The sequence below is a fragment of the Pseudopodoces humilis genome, chromosome 3, assembly GCF_049639895.1.
Source record: "Pseudopodoces humilis isolate 2021_Gansu_Grassland_sample_001 chromosome 3, ASM4963989v1, whole genome shotgun sequence".
Taxonomy (NCBI): Eukaryota; Metazoa; Chordata; class Aves; order Passeriformes; family Paridae; genus Pseudopodoces; species Pseudopodoces humilis.
The window spans coordinates 28,274,416-28,297,614 of NC_142202.1; the positions used below are offsets into that span (position 1 = coordinate 28,274,416).

General features: G+C 38.3%; 1 protein-coding gene across 1 annotated transcript in view; it reads right to left on the reverse strand.

Moving 5' to 3' along the window:
* The window catches only part of RBKS (ribokinase), a 71,167-nt gene that overhangs the window by 6,239 nt on the left and 41,729 nt on the right, over positions 1-23,199 (reverse strand). The window contains exon 7 of the mRNA XM_014261372.2: positions 15,100-15,288. Coding sequence (XP_014116847.1) covers positions 15,100-15,288 — 189 coding nt within the window. The remainder of the gene's footprint in view (positions 1-15,099; positions 15,289-23,199) is intronic.

The following is a 23,199-nucleotide window of genomic DNA, read 5'->3' on the forward strand; positions in this document are numbered from 1 at the left end:
CCAGCATGGGTCTCCTCTGGGGCTACAAGTGGATCTCTGCATCCCCATGGACCTCCATGGGCTGTAGGGGCACAGCTGCCTCACCACGGTCTGCACCACAGGCTGCAGGGGTATCTCAGCTCCAGAGCCTGAAGCACCTCTTTCCCCTCCTTCCGCACTGACCTTGGTACCTGCACAATTGCTTCTGTCACATATTCTCTCCCGCTCTCCAGCTGTTGTTGCACAGCACTGTTTTTTCCCCTTCTTAAGGGGTAGAACTACATTATCCCAGAGGTGCTACCACCATCACTGAAGGGCTCAGCCTTGGCCAGTGGTGGGACCCTGTTGAAGCATGGCTCTATTGGACATGGGGGAAACTTCCAGCAGCTTTTCAGAGAAGCCATTCTTGTAGTACCCCACTACAAAAACCTTGCCATGAAAAACCCATTCACAGTGGCAGCTTTTGGTTTTTTATGATTTCCTTCTTCCTAAAAGAACCCATGTTTATCCTCTATGTGATGGATAATGATTTATTTCTGGAAATGTTCCTGGCTGTTTGGTCTTTTTTGTTGTGTTTTTTTTTTTTTCTTCTGCATTTATTTGTCTGTGGAACACTTTTAAAAATTATTTTCTGGGATGTTAATATTTTGCTCCCCACATATTTCCTCATGTTTCACTGGAAAGATATTTTATTGGTTTAAATCAAGACAATCTTTACATTAAACTAATTCCACTGTCTTGAAACTCTCCTGAAATTAAACTAATTTGACTATCTTCAAACTGTTTCCTAAAATCAAGGCTTAACAAGGGTGATTACTCCCACAGTGTCTGGGGTTGCTAATCCTGTGTGGAAGCGTTGCTGTCTTTGTAGGACATCCTGAAGATACTGGTGTGGCTCTGCACAGCTATGCTTATAAGAGGAGACCTATTGTTATAAACCCTTAAAACATTTAATATTTGAAAATTAAAAAGAGATTTCCCACTAACACAGTTATTCCTGAATCTTTGCATGAAAATTTGAGCCACAACAAAATGGTAGGAAGTCCTTTACTGGAAACTACCAAATTTAGCAATAAAAAACAAATTAACTTGAATAGCAGGGCTTGCATTGCTGGGTATGTTAGGCTTTTGGTACTGGCAAGATAGCACTGCAAAGCTACTTGGGTTGAAAATAAACAAGAAGAACTAGGAAAAGCACACTGTACCCCAGAGCTTTAGGGTCTGGATCCCCCAACTCTATTACTGTACTTAATCTGTCCTCTGGTAACTGAGTGTTTCTGCAGTCTTGTCACAAAGAAAGAGTAGATGTTACCTTAAGCCAAAGGAAAATATATAGAGAGAATCATGGTAGTGGTGCTTGTCTCTTCTTTCTTCTTCCCCTCTGCCTTCCCCACAACCTCCCCCTCCTCCCGCCCCCCAGTGCTGTCTGATGTGGTTTGCACATACCAGGCAAAATCATGGGGAACTTAAGATGCTGCCCCACTGTAGCTCCTTCCTCCCAGCCATATGCAGAATGGCTGAGCTCAGCCAGTGTTTAACAACGGCAGGAGGTGTAAGCTAACACATTTTAATTTGCATTCCCTGTAGGTTGACAGTGCACTCTTAATTCCAGTGATTCAGACTGCAGTTTCATAATAGGCTTAAGCCAATCCTTGGTTATGCTACTGCTGAAAGGCTCAGTCCCCACTCATGTTTTTATCCTTGTCTCATGTTCCCACACCCTCCCCTACATGAGATTTAGCACTTTCATGGCCAAGCAGTGAGGCAGATCAGTTATCTGATCCTTCTGATGTCTGGGCCAGCCAACACTGAGCAAGAAACAATAGTTTCTGCCCAGATCAGCAAGTCGCTGTATTACCACATGATAGCTAGTCCACAGGACTAGGAGAAAGAGGAGAAACACTCCTTTCAGCATGATCCTGGGTCAGCTTGAGCCAACTGTGAAACCTCACCCTCAGTCAACACCAGGCAATTCATTAACTCAATTGTGTATCCAAGTCTTAATACTCTGGCTCCTTGTTCACACAGGGAAAACTGCCTGTTCCACTCTTCCCCCCGTACCTGTGGGCTTGGACTGGAGGAATGAGGGAATGGTCATGCTTCCTTTCTGTATCTTTACCAGACTCTGTTCTGGGAAGCTGTGGGAAGGAGCAATCCCTGACTTCTGTTGCGATGTACTTGCACAGCCATGAACGGGGAGTTTCTTGCTCACTTAGTCAAGTTGAACAAGGCCATCATGTCATCTGATCTTTCACATGTCCTGAGAACTTAAAAGGTAACTAAACTACACCCAGTGTGGACTATCAGTTGGGAAAACAAAACCAAAGCATACCACACAATGCTTCACATCAGCCATCAGGAATTTTTACCCACTTCCTGACAGATTTCCTGATGGGTCATTAGCAGTGATTAATCAGCCTGACCATTAACCCCCTGCATTCCTGAGAGATTAATCTCAATACAAGGCCTCCTGCAAGCAATTTCTTTCCTTTCTGAAACATTCTACTACATTAAGATATGCATTGTTTCTAAAAAGATCAGTGACAAGCATTACAGATGCATGAATTCCCCTGAAATGTTTGGTTTGTGGTGAATGTTGGAAATAAAACATAAAACATTCACAACTCTGCAATTTTGAATTTGTGTGTCATCTAAAAGGCACAGATGAAAGTATCAGCTTTACATTTCAATACAGCATCTACTTTAAAGGCAGGTAATAGTGCTCTCATTTCACATGATGTGAAATTAACCCAACTTAAGATCAAGGATGTTAAGAACACCCACTTTGAGACATCTGTGGGCTGAATCCAAAGCTCCAGATCTTTCATGGGCTAACAGGAGTCACATGAGTTACCCATTCTTTCTCAAGAATTCATCTCTTTCAAAATGAGGCACAGCTTGGGAACCCTAAAACTGAGATATGCAAAATAATAAAGTGGGCTGCCACAGCTCTGCTGGACTCTCAATCAGGATCAGAACAGAGGATCTCCCACCTCACTGTTTACAAGAAAAATACTGCATGGTGTCAGTGAGGTGATGGCTTTCTCTTGAAGTCTGGGAAAGATCACAGAAGAGCTACATTCTCCTGGATAATAATATTCCAGTAAGCTGCTCGGCACTGGGGAACAAAGTTATTCTGTGTAGTAGACTATTAGTCTAACCCCAGAAAGCAAACAAAATATTCACCCACAGGGAGCACTCCATTTTCTGAATCATTGAAACAATTCAATGTGATGATGCTCATATAAACTCCTTTCAATTCCAGATAGCATTAATGAGAAGTAACAAATTTATTTCTTTCTTACACAATGGAGTATGAGCACTGAACTAGGAGCTCCATATACCATTATGAAAACAATGGATCCATGTTGCTGAACCTGTGAGAATCCTGTCAACCAAACAATGCACCACTACTCTGATTCCTATGCTACCAGAGCAATAGATATTTTGGCATGGAATTTTTCAATTTGGGATAAACTTCTGTGTAAATTTTCTCTATAAGATTGAGTTCACTTTTGCCTTCATTGCCTGCTTCTTCCCTGGTTCCACACTTGAGCTTAGATCTGTGACCTCCTTTCATTTGATCTGGAAGTTCATACCTCACATAGAAACTCAGAAACAGCAGAAGAAACCCTCCACACATTTTTTTTTTCCTCTGCAGTGCACATAAAAAACTTATGACATACAAAATGCAGTACTGGAAAATTCTCATTACACTTCATCTGAACACAAAACTCTCCAGTGGCACTCTTGCAAAGTTACAAACCACAATGTGTCAATAACAGGGAAGCACGCAGACATCACCATTAATACACAGAAGATGGACTTTCAGTTGAATGTGCTGTATCCTCCTTTCAGTTGAAAGCACTATACCCTCCTTCCCCAAAATTTGAACTTGCACAGAATCAAGAGTTGTGTGGAAGCCTACTGCTAAATATAGAAGCTCCTCAGAAGGTTGATTTGTACTTCTCAAACGGGTTTTTCAAGCCTCAACAACATGCAGCTACTCTCCTACTCTAATCAAAAGCTTCACTTATCTTTCCTTGAGCAGTACTTCACTCCTTTCACTATTCATGTCACACTCGTCCCAACAAAGCTCATGCTTATGTGTTAATTCACAAATATAATTTAACAATAAAATGAAACTATAGCCAAAGCTCTGCCCAAAATACATCATGGTATTTTAATAGCACACTGGAAATTCTGGCAGTGGGTTTCCCTTCCAGCTGGGAGACAACTGGCCAAATTGTCACTAACTGTATCACCCAGTATCACATATGAGGCTGACAAGGGTTCAGGACCCCATAATCTAACAGTTAAGTAAGAAGAAGGGAATATCTGTACTGGACAATTTTACTAGCCACATGTGTTTTTTTTCTCTCAGACTGAAAATGCCAAAGCACTCTTACTGATCCCATCTAATCTGATGAGAAGCACTTGGAATGACACAACTGCCATCTCGCCTGGAATTGATCAAAAAACCATTTTTTTTTTCACGAAAGCTCCATATGCTCGAGTGCCTCTTTCAAAACCACAGCATCCAGCCTTTGTTGGCTGGCCACTGCTTCTGCCTACCTCTGAGCTACACATCCTGGAAGGGAAAAAAACCATAAAACTTCAAGAGGTTTTTTTTGTCTGAGCTCTCCCCAGCTTTGTCCCCTTGCCAGCTCCCTGCATTCTTTTTCCAACTGAGTTTGTGTAATCGTTTTGATGACTACTCAAGCTGTATCTCCTCTCTTGAATTTCAGTTAGATGTGACTTTAAAGCCAGAACTGCGGTTGTGCTTAACAGTATTGTTCTCTGCTACCCACTCATTCTCTAGTCCTTAACCTGTGGGGGAGGAATGCAGAAAACAGGGTTCCCACACCTCACTCATGGTCTTCAGCAATAGGTGACCACCAAGGCACTGTTTCTGACAGAAAGGCATTCTCTGTGAGATTCCCTGTAAAATACATCTTTCCAAGCAACACACTGCCTGCTTAATGATTTCAGTAACAAAATCACAGACACCAACAATAAGGTCCAAGCTTCTAGAGAATTTCCTCACCTCTTCCCTGTATTTCTGTATCTCTTTGTGCTTTGAAATGAATAAAACAAATACTCCTTATAGACAGGAGACATAGACTCCTCTGGGCAGCTGACAAACACTGTGACCAGAATGTGGGAATCTGCTTTTCTACAGACAACTTTCTCTACAATTGCTGGGTTTATGTCTGTACGTCTACCTTTAAACACACAGACACAAAAGAAAACCCTGAGAGAATTCGCAAAATCAGTGCACTTAAATGTAAACTTGCTATTAAAGACACTCCTATAGGTTTGCTATAAATCACCAAAACTTACAGTTTTAGTTTCCTTCCATTTCCCTAATGAAAGTTGTAAAATATTTTCTTTCTGTGGCTACTAAAGATTAACTCCTTTATTCTTGATAAGAAATACAACTTTTGGCATTTTCTGTGGTTAAAATTTGCAAAAGCAAGAAGCCTGATTTCCCTATTTTTCTCACTTCTCTGTTCTTGTTCTTTTCAAAACCCAATTATGCAGTATCACCAGTCCAACCCAAACCTTTCTGGGTTCTGTAGTGACCAAAATTACTTGGCATTGAAAACTCTGTTGGGGGAAATAATGAAATATGATATTGTTCAATATTATCATTACTGCAATTGACATTTCTGGGCAACTAGGCAGGCAAGGGGCTCCAGAGCCAGGTCTACCTTCCCTCCCACCACAGTCAGAACTGATGTGAAGAAACTGAGAAGAGTAAGTTATATTCCACAACAGCCAGGATGATACTTGGTTCTGCAGAGAATAGTTTTAAAGAAGAAAGGGACGCATATAACATTTGTTAGCTAACCATGAAGAGGAAAAAAATTATGTATAATTTGGCCAAGAATATGCTGCACTATTACACAGCAGATTGCATTTGCAACTTCCTACAGCTCAGGCCAGAAAAAGATACTTAGGAAGGTGATGCTCTGGATGTGCCAGAAGTGCCAGCTTCCACTAGCTATTTTTAACTACAGGAATTTTATTAGAAAGGATGGCTGCACACAGTTGGTCTTCCTTCCTCTTCATCCTTCCTGCAACTCAGATATCCCAGATGCTCTCTACCATTAACAACTGGCATTCCTCATGTGCATGCACTAACAGCCCAGGATTTGCTCCAACGCAGGGTGAGCTACATACCAGGACTGAGCATTCTCTTGGAGGAGACCCTGATCTGGACTCATCATAAAGTCAATAGGAGAGCAAATCAGAAAAGGGATGCAGCATGTTTTGATGTAATGATTCTGACTTGTGTTGCATTCCATGGTTAAGCCAAGAGAAGCAATAAAAGTAATTTCCTGCTCTGCTCTCAACCTGCATAAATTATACCATTGTTTCATTTACTATAGCATCCCAGAAGTGGGATGGCAGAAAGATATTTCTGAATTCAGCCTCTCTAGACCTCATGAGAATGTATTCTCAGGTGCAGATGTTAGATGTGGTATCATTCCCGTGTTCTGGCTCACAGACAAAACACTTGAATTGCTACACATATGCTGCTAGCATCCCTACTTTTCTATGTCCAGAATAACAATCAACTGAGTTAATTTCCAAACTGTAATATCTCTCAGTATGCCAGTAGTGGAGCCAAAGTACTTACTCTCATAGCATATTTCCATAAACTCCGTACAGCTTCTTCAAGGAGCATCTAATGCAAAGCAGCTCTGTATTGCTACGTACTTTCTCCTTTATGTGGATACCTACAATGATGTCCAGTTCTAAAAATGAGACAGCTGATATCCTGAAAAAAATTTTCCTCAAGTCCTATTTTTTTTTTTAAGGTAAGCATAGAGAACAAGTAATGGTTAACCAAAGGAAACATGTTCACTTGCCACTGACAAGCATGTTTTGTTCCCTATCTACAAAACAGCAATCTGAATAGTGCTTTCCCCATGTTGTAAATAATGTAAGGTGCTTAGCAACTTTTTGTATATGTATACATGTATATGGAATAAAGCTGTAGGACACAATGGGACACAATGCCATGACTTGTTACCGGTCATGTGTAGCAAAACCAAACAACTCTTGGTATAACTAAAGTAGTTTTGCTATGAGTTTTTTGCTGCCTGGCACACTACAATCTTAGAAGGGGCCTAAAAACTAAATATTTGCTTTAATCTTCTTTTTATAATATGTCTTCATTAAGTACCCCTTGTAATTTAATGCAATTTGTGGCAAATGCTAATACTGCTTTGGGCCCACTTTTCCCTGTCAGCTGTATCTCTGTTAAATTATGCATTTCCATCTGGAAAGAAACTGTAGAGGACTGTAGGCTCTCTTTCACTTAAGAGTCTGGAATGGAAAGGGATTTAATTAGATGCTCTGTGGTTGAGAAAAGGACTAGAGCAAAGCCTGGGTGGTCCATGGAATCTTCCACTGGAAAAAACTGCAAATTGTTCTGTACAAGCCTGCTTCTGTTTGCTCATTTTGTTTACATTGTTTGTTCTTACAGATTAAAATAGACAGTCACTAAGCAGATAAACAGTGTTTCCTTCCATGATGACAATGTTGTCTAGAAGTTAAGAAGCAGCATGGGACAATATATGCCAGTGCTTCATTTTTGACTGCATCACTCTGACTTCCTATACAACTTGGAGCAAACATTTTTAGCCTGTGCTTCAGTGCACCCAGTTGCTAACATTTTGGTTCCCCTTTTCCAGTTTGTACAAGGGAGATAATACAGCTTTCTGCTTTCCAAAGGGAAAGAGGAAAGAGGGTGCATCCAGCTCGCTCCACATTTTCTCAGTTCACTGCCAATGCAGAGGGATGCCACTCTTGCAATCCCTCTTGTCACTGGATACCTGTATAGCCTTAGGTCACTGACCAAGCCTTAACAAACTGAAGTGTCTTTAGAAGGCCTGAATCAGAAGCAGAAACTCATGACGAACTAAGCAAGTCCCATCTAGACTTAACTGTGAGTCAACTCACATGCAGTGATTTCAGTCATGTGCCCTTTCACAGTTCAGCTGAACTTCAGAATATAATAGATGAAGCTTTATTTAGACTTACAGTGCTGATCACTGATTGGAGTGCCTGGGAGATTAACTTATTCCTCATGGTTTTTCTGTTCCAAAATTCAATGGATTCCATATTTGTAAAAGAGGGAATGCAGAAGGCTAAGTCAGAAAATGGGCTATGGAACTGAACTTATTTATTAACTATTTGGGTTGCATGTTAAAGAAAGGAAGCTATTACGCTGTAATTTTGTGGGATGTTAATGGGAGCTCTGGGCATAATTACTCTGTGTTGGTGTGTCTGAATAAACTCCACTGATAAATAAGATATTTGCCCAGTAGTAACTTCTCTTTGCTTTAAAAGGAAAGGGAAGATGAGGGAAAAACAAAAGAACTGAAAAAGAAAAAAAAAAGAAAAAAGAGAAAAAAGAGAATAGAAAAAAAGAAGAAAAAGGAAAAGGAAAATAAAAAGAAGAAGGAAAAAGGAAAAGGAAAAGGAAAAGGAAAAGAAAAAGGAAAAGGAAAAGAAAAATAAAAACAAAAAGAAACAAAAAAGAAAAAGAAAAAGAAAAAGAAAAAGAAAAAGAAAAAGAAAAAGAAAAAGAAAAAGAAAAAGAAAAAGAAAAAGAAAAAGAAAAAGAAAAAGAAAAAGAAAAAGAAAAAGAAAGAAAAACTATACATTTTCGGGTTAAGGAAAAAAAGAAAAAGGAAAACTGCAAAGGTTTACTCCTTGCTACATCCTTGGGTAGGAAAAGGTTAAACAGCCAACATTTTTCTTTTCTTAGCAAGTTAGAGAACTGTACATCAGTCACATTGTCTACCAAATGTTTCATTTACTACCAGCTGCATTTTTACTTTGTTGAGAGATAGCTGAAATAAAATTACTGTTCTTTGTGCAAACGGCATGCTAAATAACGTAGGGCTACAAGATTATTAAATAGCAAAGGCATTTGATAATATTAGAGTCAACCACAAGTCCCACTTCTGCTGATGCACAGAATTTTGAGTAATTAGTCATTGCACAGAGTGTTGTATTTATATCCTCTTGAGCCTCAGACGTTAGGCCACAAAGTCAGGAGACAAAGAATTGCTGTTATTAGGAGGACTGTTTCAGATTTATTTATATTCTGAGTCTTTATTTCAGTGTCCACTTCACTCCTCTGTCTCAGGCTTCCTCCAAAGCAGAAGATACAGCTAAGTCAGAGAATTTTAGTGTAAACCATATTTTTACAGACAAGACCTCTCAACTTCAAGCAGAAGCACTTCAATGAGCTTCCAAAGCCCCCAGAGAAGCACAACTGGCCTGAGGTTATATGAAAAGCCTGGGAAAAAGGCCTCCCAGGTTCTGTTCTGATCTCTAACAGACTTCTCATGGCTTATATGCAACACATTAATAGCAGCTCCAATTTATGGACAGATAAATTTGAATACAAAGAAGACACGTAACTCTTCCAGGGAATTGCACCAAGTCTTTTGCAGAGCCCTGGAACTCTTAATCAGTCCTTTGCTCAAATTGCTAAACCACACTGCCTTCTTTAGACCACAATTGCTGCACAGGCCTGAATACTGTTACATATCTAAAATTATATAGCTATACACTTATATGAGGCTTTATTAAAATAAAGGTTGTATAACATCTTCAGAGTTCAATACAAAGCTGCTCAGTGAGCAATCTACTGTTTAAAGACAGCCTTCATAATTCTCTCCTCCAGTAGAAGATACAGATCTAAAAAATTGTTATAAGAAATCTGAGGGAAACAACAGGATTTGAACACTAAACATCTGATGAGTATTCATATTTTAGCAATGAGCCCTTCTTTTGCAGAACTGACATGAAAAAATAATGGTAACATTTTTGATTATGACAAATAGTATGTATCATACCTCTGAGAATATTGCACAGAAAAGGACTATATCGAATAAATCATATGCTCATGTAAAACTTCAGGCAGAGTAGATTAAATGTTGAATTTTATCCTTTCTCCTAAATGACTTTCATGTTTACAAGCATGGCACTTCAACCTGTGAGCTTCTCTGAGCAGGTTGTGCAATCTCTGTATCCAAAATGCACAACCAGACAGTGAAAATGCTGGTAATACAAGAAATTACATAGTAAATGTAATTGTTTTGTTTAGAAATACTGCAAAGTTAAACATTCTAGATTCTCCATTATATTTAAAAGAGGGACCATTGACTTGCTGTGATTACTAGGGGTACCATTGTGAAAAATTATTCCAAATTTTCATTTAAATATTATGTGCCCAAGTGCATCCATTTGCCTTTCAAGAAAATACATATATGCTTAAACCAGACATGCAGATGCCTGATCTCCTGGCTGTGAGTGTGCTAATGCAGGACCTTTTGCACACAACAGTGGTATGTGTAAACCTAGAGGTCAACTGATGAAGAGATCTTAAATAGACCAACTATACTATGCATTTAGAAGACCAGATGAGACAAAAATTGGAAAGTCACCCTAAGTGGTGGAAGTATGTGTTCATCATCTTGATCTAAGCTGGGCTATGGAGCAAACTGGAGGTTCTAAAAATTAACTCTAGATGACCTCCTTCCCAAAGTGGGAGCAAGTGCTGTAACCCAGAAATGGGGGGTCAACAGAGGGGCAGCCTCAGCTTACTTAGACAGCCCCTCATTTTCCACTAAGGCCTCTGCACAGGAGAGATTCTGCCAGTGCCAGCTTTCCGATTCAAATCATGGACCCTAGACAGGACACCCCACCTTCAACTGCAAGGACCAACCACAGACCAAATCCCAGAACCAGCAGACACGTTCCAGCCTGCCATAGCCACTGACCACCAGACTGCCCCACCTCCAGAGACCTGGCATGGTTCTGAAGCCCCGATCCTGAGTAATCTGGAGCTCCAGACAGCCTGAATGTCTCTGTGAAGTCCACCTGCACATACTAAGCCCCAGGCAGGCCTCTGGCAGCACCTCAAGGACTTGACTTGGTTCCTAGCTGTCATTTGAAGTACTCAGCTCCATACTATCCCGTAGTGCTTTTTTTCAAAATGGAAGGGAACTGATCTCACTGCTGGCCAAATTCCAGCTTTGAGTAATTACATTCTTCTGACAAATTTTCTCTGGCAGTTTCAATGGACTATAATTAGTTAATGTAAATAGATGTAAATAGTGCTGTAAATTACACTTTCTGTGATTGTCAGAAGCCGAGGGGGAGAGTGAGAGTGAAGGGGCAAAAAGAGCAGAGCTTCATTCTCCAATATGGATGATGTTGTGGACTTCTATCTCATCAGACCACGTATGTCTCTGTCAAGAAGGCTTGTTCAGGGCTACTACAGCAACAGATGTCAAAATCCAGGATCATCGTGCGGTTCATCACACAGATCATCCCCTTCACCTCAAGTACAATTCTGACATGATGGTGTTCAGTCATGTCCCATTGCTGTTTGTGAGCAGCTGCCATGCACCACCTCAGCTGTGCTTCTGCTTCAGCAGCAGACAAACTGCTTCACACATGCGCAACTGCAAAATATGTGTATATTATAGTTTTCTGTGAAGTGCTTATCAGATTTGTGAATGATTTGTGAAACCTTCTGCTACCAACAGAAGAAGTGTCATATAAATGGAATTATATAATTATCCTTCACAGCTATTTTAATGGAGTTTCATGTACTAGTTTCACCTAGAGTAGAAATAGCTCTTCCAAAAATAAAGTAAATGCATATATTTAACTTAATATAGTGAAATAAATTTAAAAGCAACTACTTAAAGTAATGAAAATAGAATATAATGTATACCTATATTAGAACTTTATTATGTGTCAAATGTCTTGTGTACATCAACTATTTCAAATACAAATTGATATAGCTGTTTGGCTTAATCAGATCTTTCTGTCACACAGAAAATTCAAGGATGACTTTTCAATAATTCACTTATTTTTCTGTTTATTCAAAATTTGCATACAGAATGTAGATAGAAGGAACTAGTAAAATGAAGGGAAAGTTAATTTTCTTAACAAAAGATTATTGCACTATTTAGCTATAATAGGAGAAACAGATGTTTCAGCTTTACAGTACCATGTCTTGCAAAACTTCCCTCTGAACAACTATTCGTGCTCTACATGTTTTGGACTGTGTATGGAGAGCTCTGCTAACAGTCATGAGAAGCATTGCATACATTACTAAAGCCCACACTAAGATAATTTGTGCTAAAAAAAAGAATCAACAGGCCTTTTTTCCCTCTTTATAGTATTTATTTAGTGTGGGTGAAAAACACCAGATTTTCAATCTTGAAGATTCATGTTCCACCACAGAGTGGGAGATGGATCCAGCTTTTCCTAGTGGTCTGCCAATAAACACTTAGATTAACCCTCAAGGGCAGGGAGGAAGAGCCAGGCAGTACAGCCTATCAACCCTTAGTGTCTCTGGTGAACCTGTGAACATGGAGAATGGGGAGTACACAAACTGGGACAAGGAACTCCAATTCTTAATCTTTGTGGCTGTACCTACCCCAGTATTTTGTTGTTCAAAAATTCTTAAAGTTGCTGTGGACAGAAGAAATTGCCAGGGTAATTTCTACCAGAAGTAGCAGTGCTGCAGAGAGGACTTTGGGCAGCCGCCATGGAAAATTTCTACAGTGAAAGGGAACTTTGAAGCTTATTTTCTACCTTGCATGTGTATCTCCTAAATGTCAAACTCTGTTTTTTAATAAGGACTCTGTAGCCTTTTGCAAATTCTGAGATAGAGTACACATGTCATTTAATTCTCTCTCTGGTGGTAATTTTACCTTCTACAGATCTAAACAGTATCAACACAGATATGGGCACATAACCCGATGTGATCATACCAAGTCCTTCATGATGCTGAAGTCAGGGCAATTTAAGATAGCAATTTTTTTTTTTAGTATCAAACAGCAGGCTAAAAGCATACCCTGTGGGTAGGTGGCTACTTGGTAAGCCACCATACAAGTCTGATCCTTCCCCTGGGGAAGGATCTACTGTAGACATGCTTTGAGGAAACTAATATGTCCTACTAGATTGTTTAATGCTTATTTTAATAATAGAGCAATCCAGGTTAGTTAAGGATGACATTATTTTGCTTAGTGTTTGTAAGGATTGCTTTAAAACCACTTGCTTTCAGGCAAAGTGATAGTCAGGCTAAGCACTGTAAGACTTTTATAATGGAAGGCAAACACATTTTTTTCATTCAGGCTACAAGAATAAACTAAGCACAGCTGTTTTACTGAAAACAACCCACTGGTATTTAAGTAGATTAACAAAATTAACTGTGAAAATCCTCGCTATGTGTACGCCAATAACCTGTTGGCCACAAGGAGGCAGGGCAAGGATTAAGTAAACTAAAACAAACTGTTTTTATTTAAAATAAAAAGAATCTTAAAAAAAGAAAGGAGCATTACATTCATTCAGACATGGAACTCCAAACTACTAGGCAAGATAAAAGGCATTTTTCATCCACAGTTTCAGTATTGCTGCTTTATTCCATGAGCAGCAAATCTTTAAGATATCAAACAATAGCTGATCTGGAAGAAATTTTCTCCTTTTGAAGAAGCAGATCACACATATTTCTTCAACATCACTTCTCTGTGATAGAGAAAAAACTCTAACAGTAAGCTTTGATAGCACCAGTGGATTTACCAGCTCAGAGCAAGAAGCCATACTGCCAGGTTCACAAGGTGTTGCTCCCAAGCTAATAAATCCTGCTTTGGGACAGCTTTGGGATCTCTGCCTTTCACTTCCTTGGCATTTCTAATTCTGGGCTAAAAGCAAGCAAAGGCAATTTGGTGTCTGTAGTCCCCTACCAAGAACCTGTGACCTGAGACAGTGATGTCTCCTTCCCCTAAGTAGAAATTTAAGACATTCCAAAAATCAGTACTAACCCAAGGTCAAACTTCTAAATGACAAAGGGGTAAAAGAGGAAAATAAAACTAAAGTACCTCTATTTCAGAGTTATATAGAAAAAGATTATATGGAAGAATGAAACAACACTTTCCACAGTATCAGAATATCACAGTCCAAACCTATAAGCAATCTTGTGATTGAGATGAGGTGACTTTATTCTTAGCTCTGCCACTACATGTTACTGACCTAGGTAATTTCAGCTCCCTGTGCTTCTGTTTCCTCATCCTTTAAGCAGTTGCCTTTCCTCTTTGTGAAACAGTATGAAGTCCATGGATAAAAAAACATGCTACAAAAATTAGTTGTTATTAATGCAATTCAGATATGGAATGTACCAGATGGTAAAATCTCCAGGATTTTAATGAACTATTGTAACAGAACATATGTAATATGATGTTATTATAACAGGCATTTAAATGTATAGTTAGTACATATAATGCGACCTACTCTGCTCTCAGTAACTCCACTGGAATTATTTTGGATTTATGTCAGATAATACTAGGAACACAAAATAGCCCCATATGTGCAGTGCGGTAAGGTTTTCATAGCAGTGCTATCTTAACTATTGCCTGTCCTGTTTTTCTCTTTTCCTGGGAGCATTGTATTTTGTGGTTTCACAGAACATGTTTTCTGCACTTAGCTCTGAGCAGGAAGCAAAGAAGTCTGCTAATGTCTAAGATTAAAATGCACCTGACCAAGTATCCCTTACCTAGCATCATAAAACAGTCATCATGAAGCAGCAAGAACTTTGGGTTTTTTCCAGTATATTCTGTAAAAATTATGTCTTTAATCACCTTATGCTAGACTTGGTAAGTAATTCACACTTTGTCAGAAGAACCAAACATTCAGTTTCAGACCATGACTAGTATCTCTGTTCTCACATAGCTTGATTTCTAGACAAGATGAATTAAATGAAAGGGCAAAGGTAGAAAAACAACACTGCAGCTCAAGCCAGTCAGAGACAAGTACTTCAGTAAAGGAGGTTTCAGTATTACACCTTTAGTATGTGTAATAGTTCTAGCTCATCTACAATACAGACTATAAAACTCAGGTAAATTGACATTTAATATATGAGACCCTGGAAACAAGACATCAATTTCATATAACAATATTCATATAACAAATTAGCCTTTGTGCTAGTGCCAAAAGATTTGTCTGATTACTCACTGCTTTCCTCTAGTGCTTAAGCAGTCTTTTCTAAAGTAAGACAGTTAAACCACAAAAACGTACCGTAGTGTCCACAGCTCTGACCTTCCCAGCAGGAACGTGCTTTGCAATGGGTTCGTCTTCTGATATCATCATGCAGCCTTCTGCTCCAAGAGTCACAATTACAAACTTACACCCTCTTTCTAACAGCATGCATCCCACCTTTTTAGCATCTTCAAGGTTGCCAACTGGGATACCCGTTAAAATTTCTGCCTGGAAAACAACCCACACAAATGAAAATCATAATCTTAAAGCATTCATTTTTGGACAACAGTTGCATTTGAGGACAGTATTTAGTATCTTTTAAAATGTGTATTGTAGGATGATCATGAAACCACTTCCAGTGCCGATATTCAGCTGTGTCTTGCTCCTTGCTTGAAATCAGTGTGTACTTCAGGCACAGCTCTCTCTCTAATATACAGCAACCTATGCAAAGAGACATAGGAGGTATGGGTTTTGTTCCAACTTCTACAACTTACCTGGCATACAACCCTTAGTAAAATCACATTTTTCCCACATGCTTCTGTTTTTTCATCTGTGAAATGGACACAGTGACACAGTCTTGGCAAAAGCATTTTGTGGTTTAATGTGAAAAAATGCTACAAAGTCAACTTGGTCACTATCCTTGACGGATATTTATCATTAAGTGAGAAACATTTTAAACACTTTTAAACTCTCAGTGTTAAGCTAGAGGCCCATCACGAGGGAAAATCTCTTCAGGAAAAAAAAAATGCTCAGCTTTCACCACTCTGTTCAGTTTAATATATATTTTCGGATGAGAATACCTAAAATTTACCTGAAGCCCTCTTTGGACAAAGGCCCATTAAAAATTATTATATATTTGTGTTACAGCCATGTCCATATGCCTCTGTCAACTGTGCTGATTCTGTACAAAAACAGTTAAACTCTTCTTCTAACTGATGGTGAGCTTATAAATTTCTCCCAGCTGTGTCTTAAAATTATTCTCTTCTAGTTCCACCCAACTAAGAGCAAAACTTTCCCAAAATCTGCAATGAAGACTTCAGAATCAACGTTTTCACCACTTCATACTCTTTCTTGATGGCAAGAACTTGACTTGTATTGTCAAGTGTAATGTGCTTTTTTGCTTCTTTTTGGAAGGGAAAAGAACAAGAACGAAACAGGAAGAAGAGAAATTGCCTCTTCTCTCAGTCTATCAGGTAATTCTCCTGCATAATACTGTATGCCTTCAACTGTAAGTAAACAAACATATTACATTTTGCTGTCTTTACTAAATTTTGTCCTGCTTGCCCGAGAAAAGGGAAGCCTTACTGTAGGTTGTGTTACAAGGTTGCTGCTGGATCTTGACGAATGCAGTCTGAAGCATTTTCAGATACCTGCTTCATAGCCAAGCATAACTTCCACACTCCTAGGGCTTATTTTCTGTGGAAAACTTACTCTGGAACCTATTCAGCAGCTACTCTCCTGACCTTTGCTGCAAGGGCAGCTCAGCCTCTTGGGAAACTGCTGCTGAAGTATTTCAAACCACCTTCCTCTGCATAACTGAAGCTTGAATTCAATGCTCGCAATTCTTGATGTAACAAACTGTAAACTATAGTGATTAAACTAGTGCTTGATGGAGCGCAGACCATGCCTGTAGTAAAGAGAGGGCGGGCAGGCAGCTGGGGACAGGAACTACTACAGCCATCTACAAGTAAACCGCCCCCAGCTGTGAGTCAGCGCCTGCTGCTTGCCACTGTCATTTCCTGAGTTTAAGCCTGATCCAGACGACAGCAGCCACCCTTGGGCTCTGAAGGGCCACATTATGCCAACACACTCCCTAGAGTTTATAGTATCACTTGCAGAGCACTTAATAATTTTAATTTTGAAACACACATGACCAAGTTCTGCAGTCTCTACTTAGACAAATGCACAAATTATTTCAAGCAATGTTGATCTGATCGTTGTGAGGCAGAGCCTGGTGTGGCAGGGCTTGGTTCTTTAACTTGTGCACTGCAGGGGCAAGGCATGCTCAACACATACACACAATTTAAAATTACTTTTTTTAACCACACTGGTCCTAGAAAAGAATATATTAAGATATAAGAAGGCAAGTGAACCTGTCCAATTTTCTTCTTGGCATGCCACCATGCTGCTCAAACTTCTCTTGCACTATAAACGGTTTAAGCATATTAAATGTGTTTCAGTTTTTAAAAAGTTACAAAAGTATTTTCAACTAAAAACTTTGTTTCAAAAAGTATCTCACAAAACCTTTTGAATGTATCTTCTTGCAAGGTTTCCACAAAACCAATTCACAAATAATGGTCTTAGAGTCACTACAGATAGATGACATACAATATTAAAATAAGTATGTACACTCTATTCAAGTGTCTAAAGAGTCCAAGTCTCTTCATGAATTTTAGTATCTCTGGAGCAGGAACTATGTATTCCTGTATTCAGAACACCTGGTGCACTGTGTTAAAAGAATAAAAATAACACAAATCCTTGAATGAAAGAGGCAAACTGAATTTTCAGGGTACTTTAAAAGGGGGAATAATCCCAAACATTATGCCTCTGTTGCAAAGTCTCCAGAAGGAAAGTGGATTTGGTTCTGGTAGAGTAACAGTAAATCTAATATTGGTATATTTACCTGGTATTAATACTTCCGTGAGGTTATAAGCAAGGTAAATGAAATATTTAAATACAGTATTATTCCTAATGACATGCACAATCTTCATATGCTTAGCATTAAGAGAGTACTCCTCTTTGTGTTTCCCCTGCCCCAGATCAACAGGATTTTTTGCTTGAGTAGTGAAAGAACTGTTTTGGGACAGGTATTTGTAGAAATCTTTCTTTTCATCTTTACCCTACTTATATCAATAAACAAAATTATTTTGAACAGAGTCTGTATAAAAGTAGATCTTTGGCTGCTTCAAACCACTATCATCTAACTGATCTACAGCAGGATGGTACAACTAAAAGCACTGGAACAAGCTGGAAGAACCATAAAAGCAGCAGAAGCCAGACAGATTCTGTGCCAATGATTAGAGATTGTGGTAAATGTCAACTGATGTTAAATACTGTGGTGAGTTTTTAAGTTCCTCCCTTCAGTAGAATCTTATTTTAAAAAAACCCTGCAGTACAATTGAGGGAAATAACTACGGGTTATGTAAAGAAAAAAATAAATAACAGTACTAAAAGCCCAATGTGGACATTTGCCATCATACTGTACAAAAGAGCAGCAAATGAATTTTATTTTTCTGCAGCTAGTCTCATAAAACTACTCAGTTAAATGGACTTATTAAAGTAAGACAACATTCCACACAACTGCTGTCAGAATAAAGCTATGATGGATATTATATAATTAATCTACATACTATTTTCATAATTTTGTTTGCAAGACTGGTAAAGAAATTTAACTAAAGCTTTTAATTTCATGGCTATGAAGGTTCTTGGCCATAGTTGTTACTAATTTTAGTTAAGTCTCCATCTCTCTTTAGACTGTGGGTCTAGTCATGGAAGCTGACACAAACCAGAAGTGCTACATAAAAGAAAATGGCCCTACTTTTTCCCTACCACTCTTGTCCACATGGCCAATTCTCTTGTGCCAGAACAGCCACTTGTGTGGCCTGGAAACTGGATTGCAAGGCGCATCTGTGTTAAAATTAACACCACCCCGAGTCCCACATTACCCCCAAAAGCTGATCCAAAACAATTAATTTCATTCAATAGAAATAGTATAATTTACACTGGCTGAAACTGAGAATGATCCTAGCATACAAACATTTGCCAGTTGTTCCTAGCTGTGGTGCATTTGGGGCAGCCACTTCCAGGGAGATATTCTGGATCCTCTGCTTGGCATTTGCAAAACCAAATCTGCAGCACTGTATCCTAGTTTTGGAAATGCTGGCACAAGTAAGACACTGCCATACTTCCCTTGCACACTACAGTGGAAGGCCTTCAAGACAGCCAGAGGACCAGAGACCAGGCCATACAAGAGGAAGCTAGGAGAAGCAGGCTTGTTCAACCTGAAGAACTCCCGGGTAAGTGGAAAATCTAATTGCTGTCTAGGGCAATTTAGTCGGTGGGTATAAAGAAGATGAAGCCAGAGTCTTCTTGAAGGTGCATAGGGATAGGGCTAGAGACAACAAGCACAAACTAGAACATGGGAAATTCCAATATTAGGACAAGCTTTTTCACCATAAGGGTGAGGAACCAGTGGAACACATGCCCAGAGGTCATGCAGTCTCCAACCTTGGGAGATTCAGAACTTGACTGGACAAAGCCCTGAGCAATCCATCCTAAACTGCACAGGCTTCACCAGGGTTTTGGACCACTTGAACATCCAGAGGTCTGTTCCTAACTTCCACAATTCTCTAATCCTCAGCAAATATAAACTGGTGAAATAAAAAGAAGTATTAATTCTTTGGGGAGCAGTCTATCATTTGGACTGGGTTTTGTGCACTTAGCACAATAACAACTTTGCAAATGTTGCCAGGTACTACTGGAAGAGAAATAATAAATAATAGCACGGAAACTGTCCCAGTTTTAAGGCTAATGCATGTAACACTACATATGATAATTTCAAATACTTTTAATTTCAAATATTTAAACACAGTAAGTCAGCTACAAACCTGGCCAGTACCTTAGGAGATTTCTTTTGCAAATGACAAAACAAGAACTCAGTCTCATTAATTCTAACACATGTGAACAGTCCCCAAGAAGTAGTACAACAGATTTAATGTATAAGAAATTGCAAGGTCATGCCACAAGCCAAGCTAGTTGCAGTTGTTTCAAATTATAAAATTTTTACAGACATACAGGCAGAAATACTTATTGTCCTAGAATAATTAAAAACTGATAGAAATTAAATGGCCTGAAGGTATTAATTTCACTCCCAAAAGTAACAGCTTTCATTTTAGACTAAATATGGGAAAATTCACAGTTTCTAGCAGTGGGTTTTAGGACAAAGATGGAAATAAAATACACTGTGAATTGCTGGCAACTTCTACATAATGGCAGAACAGTAGCTTTCCATTACTTAAAACACAAAAGGCAAGCTCAAGAGATGTTCTGAAATATTTTATTTCTAAAGGACCTGCTTTTGTTTTGACTCCTAGAGATATCAATTATATTTTCTTAAGGAAGATTTTTCTTAGTACTAATCTGTCTATATTAATAAGAATTACCTTAAATGTCCTTATCCCAGACTACAAAGTTTTATAAACTTCATATTCTTTGAATCTTGCAAAAGGCAATAATGTCTCTCGATTCTGAACATACTGACAAATATTTATTCCAAGAAATTATCTATCCCCTGTTAATAGACAGTAATACTTAAAAGGAAACAGTAGGAATGTATCTGTTTGTCTGTGTTATTTTTATACATCTTATAGCTTTAACGAAATTGGCAATTAACTTGTACTGCTTTCTACTATTGAAGCTCCAAAGTATTCTGCTAACATTTAATTAAATCTTTGCAAGGCCTTCTTTAGATAAGAAGTCTGATACCCATCTTACATTAGGGAGAAAGTAGTTTCCAATTTTGCATTAAAAATAGCTTGTCAAACTCAATCATTTGCTGTAACCATTCAGGAGGTTTTTTTGTCCTGAAGGGCTCCTCAGTATTCTTTCAACAGAGAAGCAGCTGTTCTTCAAAACATTTAGGATCAAACTGAAATTGCTGATGTTCAGTATATTTTGGTTCCTAACCTGCAGGGCTATGTAACTGCATGCACACGTTAAGAAAGAAAAACGACACATGAACTGTATTGACACTGTGGTTACGCCTAGAGCCATCTGCAGCAAGGAACCACACAAGTACGTGAGGAAAAAATGGTAAGTATTCCAAAGAGCTTGTCTTGTATAGGGTTGTCTCTTTTTCAACATTTATAGATGACTTAAAAGAACAACCATGAGTTTTCACCAGGATGACATTGGATACATTTATTTTTCATTGGAAGAATTAAGGGAATGGAGAACTAGCACATTCCTGCACAAACCTCAGGGATTAGGCTGTGCTACATCTGGGAATTAACAAACTAGTCTCAACAAGTTTGATCTTTCTGGGAAAAGATAAAACTGAACTACAGGCTAAGTAAGAAAGAATTGATAACCTTGAAGATTTGTTCTGACTTTTTTGTTCATGAACCACATAAAAAGAAAGTAATGTCAGACAAAAAAAACCCTGTTATTGCAACAAGCAAGAGTGAAAAAAACAGCTTGAGCAGAGGCTTCTAGACAAACTAATGGTATATAATTCACTGATAGTGTAATTTTCTTTGCTTCTCTCTAGCACGTAAATCCATAAGAACAAGCCATGCTGTTATACCAGATACTGCATAGGATTTCATTAAACCCTAAAACATTTAATAAAAAATGGAATATAAAGTGTTGATATTGTATTTGATATTTGCATGTTTGAGAGCCAACATTCCATGGCTGACATTGTAGCTGACATCTTTAAACTTCTATTCTGTGACAAAGGCATTGCAGATCAAGAACCCAACCTTTAGAGCTGTAAATAACAGAAACTTCTGACTCAGTAATAATGCAGCTAAACACAAGGACCATCCCCTTTTTCTCATCTTTAATAATATAAACACACATACTATGAGATGTCTTAAACTATACGGCTGGTGTTCTGTTTGACAGCCAACATAATTTTCTGTTACAAACATACTGTTCATCTATTATCCTCAAACCACAGGACTTTATAATAAAAAAAGTATTTCTTGGTGAACAAGAAAGAGAGGTACATTATGATAAAATTGTGATGAATACTTGTAAATGTAAATTACTAAGAAAGGCAAACCAAGCAAGAAAAAAAAAAGCTGTGTCAATTTTATCTTGTCTTGGAACACACATCCATGTTAAAAAGAATGTTTTAGAGGCAGTTATCTTTAAGATTTGTAGAATTAACTTGTTGTTTATAAGTGCCATGCAGAGATGTGCTAACCTTTATTTGGGTATGTAAACATTTATCTGTATATCAAACTTCTAAAGTGTATTCATTACAGAAATCTGAAATTAAAGAAAATCATGAAAGAAAACAGAAAACAGATGGTATTTGAACATACAACAACTACTAAAAAAACTACTATCAAACTTGTGACATAAGAAAAACAAATGCTTGATTTTTCCCTTTTTTCTCAGCAAAAAGAAAGGAACAATGGCAATAGTTCATCCCTGAAAATCAATTCAATACAAATCAGACACACAGAGAGAATGAAATCAAACAAAATTGAATATTACACTTGTGCTAACACAATCGATTTCACTGCAAAGTTTCAAAAGATTGTTTTTAAAAACAAAGATATTTATGAGCCATTGTTGTTCTCAGAATATGCTGTAGGAGTCCTACACTTGGGTTTATGCTTCCATTATATGGCTGGCAGGAACTCCCATATGTCTAACATTTCCATAAATTCAGAATAGATGAGCCTCCTCAACAGCAGAGAGCATATTTCTGTGTCTGACCTTGCATCGAGTGATCTTAGCTATCTTCACATGGTAATTACTTTTTAAAAGAAAATATCACAAAATAATGCAAACTACCCCCAGCTCTGCAGGAAAAGGTAGATGAGTAAACAGAGATCTATTATAATTATACACCTATAATGTATATTTATTTATTTTTCTTTAAATAGAAGTAATTTTCTTTTCTCTGTGTGGTCGTAATAATACTACCCCTAGATCCAGCAAGCTGCACCTCTCAAAGAATGCCTCTTTCAAGACTGTCCCCTAGCAATAAAACACAACAAAAGGAAAACTTGTGTGATGCAAAGAGGGAAAAGTCAGAAATAGAGGAGTAATGAAAAACAAAGTTTTGTTTCTAACATATGGGGGATAAGTTTTTGCAGGGGGGAAAAGGATTAACATGTGGCATTATGAAAAAAGCAAACAAAAATGACATTTACTAAATAGTGGGAGAGTATGGATGTTCTTAGCCCAAAATGTGAGCCACTGCACCATTTAGCCAATCCAAAGGCACAGTCCAGGCATAAGAGCTTTCTGATAGCATTAAGAAAACATGATACTGGTGTTCTGCAAGTCCCCATAACAAGAATAAATACTTTGCCTTAGCATTCTTTTCATCACATAAAGTTGAATTCTGATATCTGTTGGGCAATGTCTGAGACACAAATTGTATCACTGACAGTTATC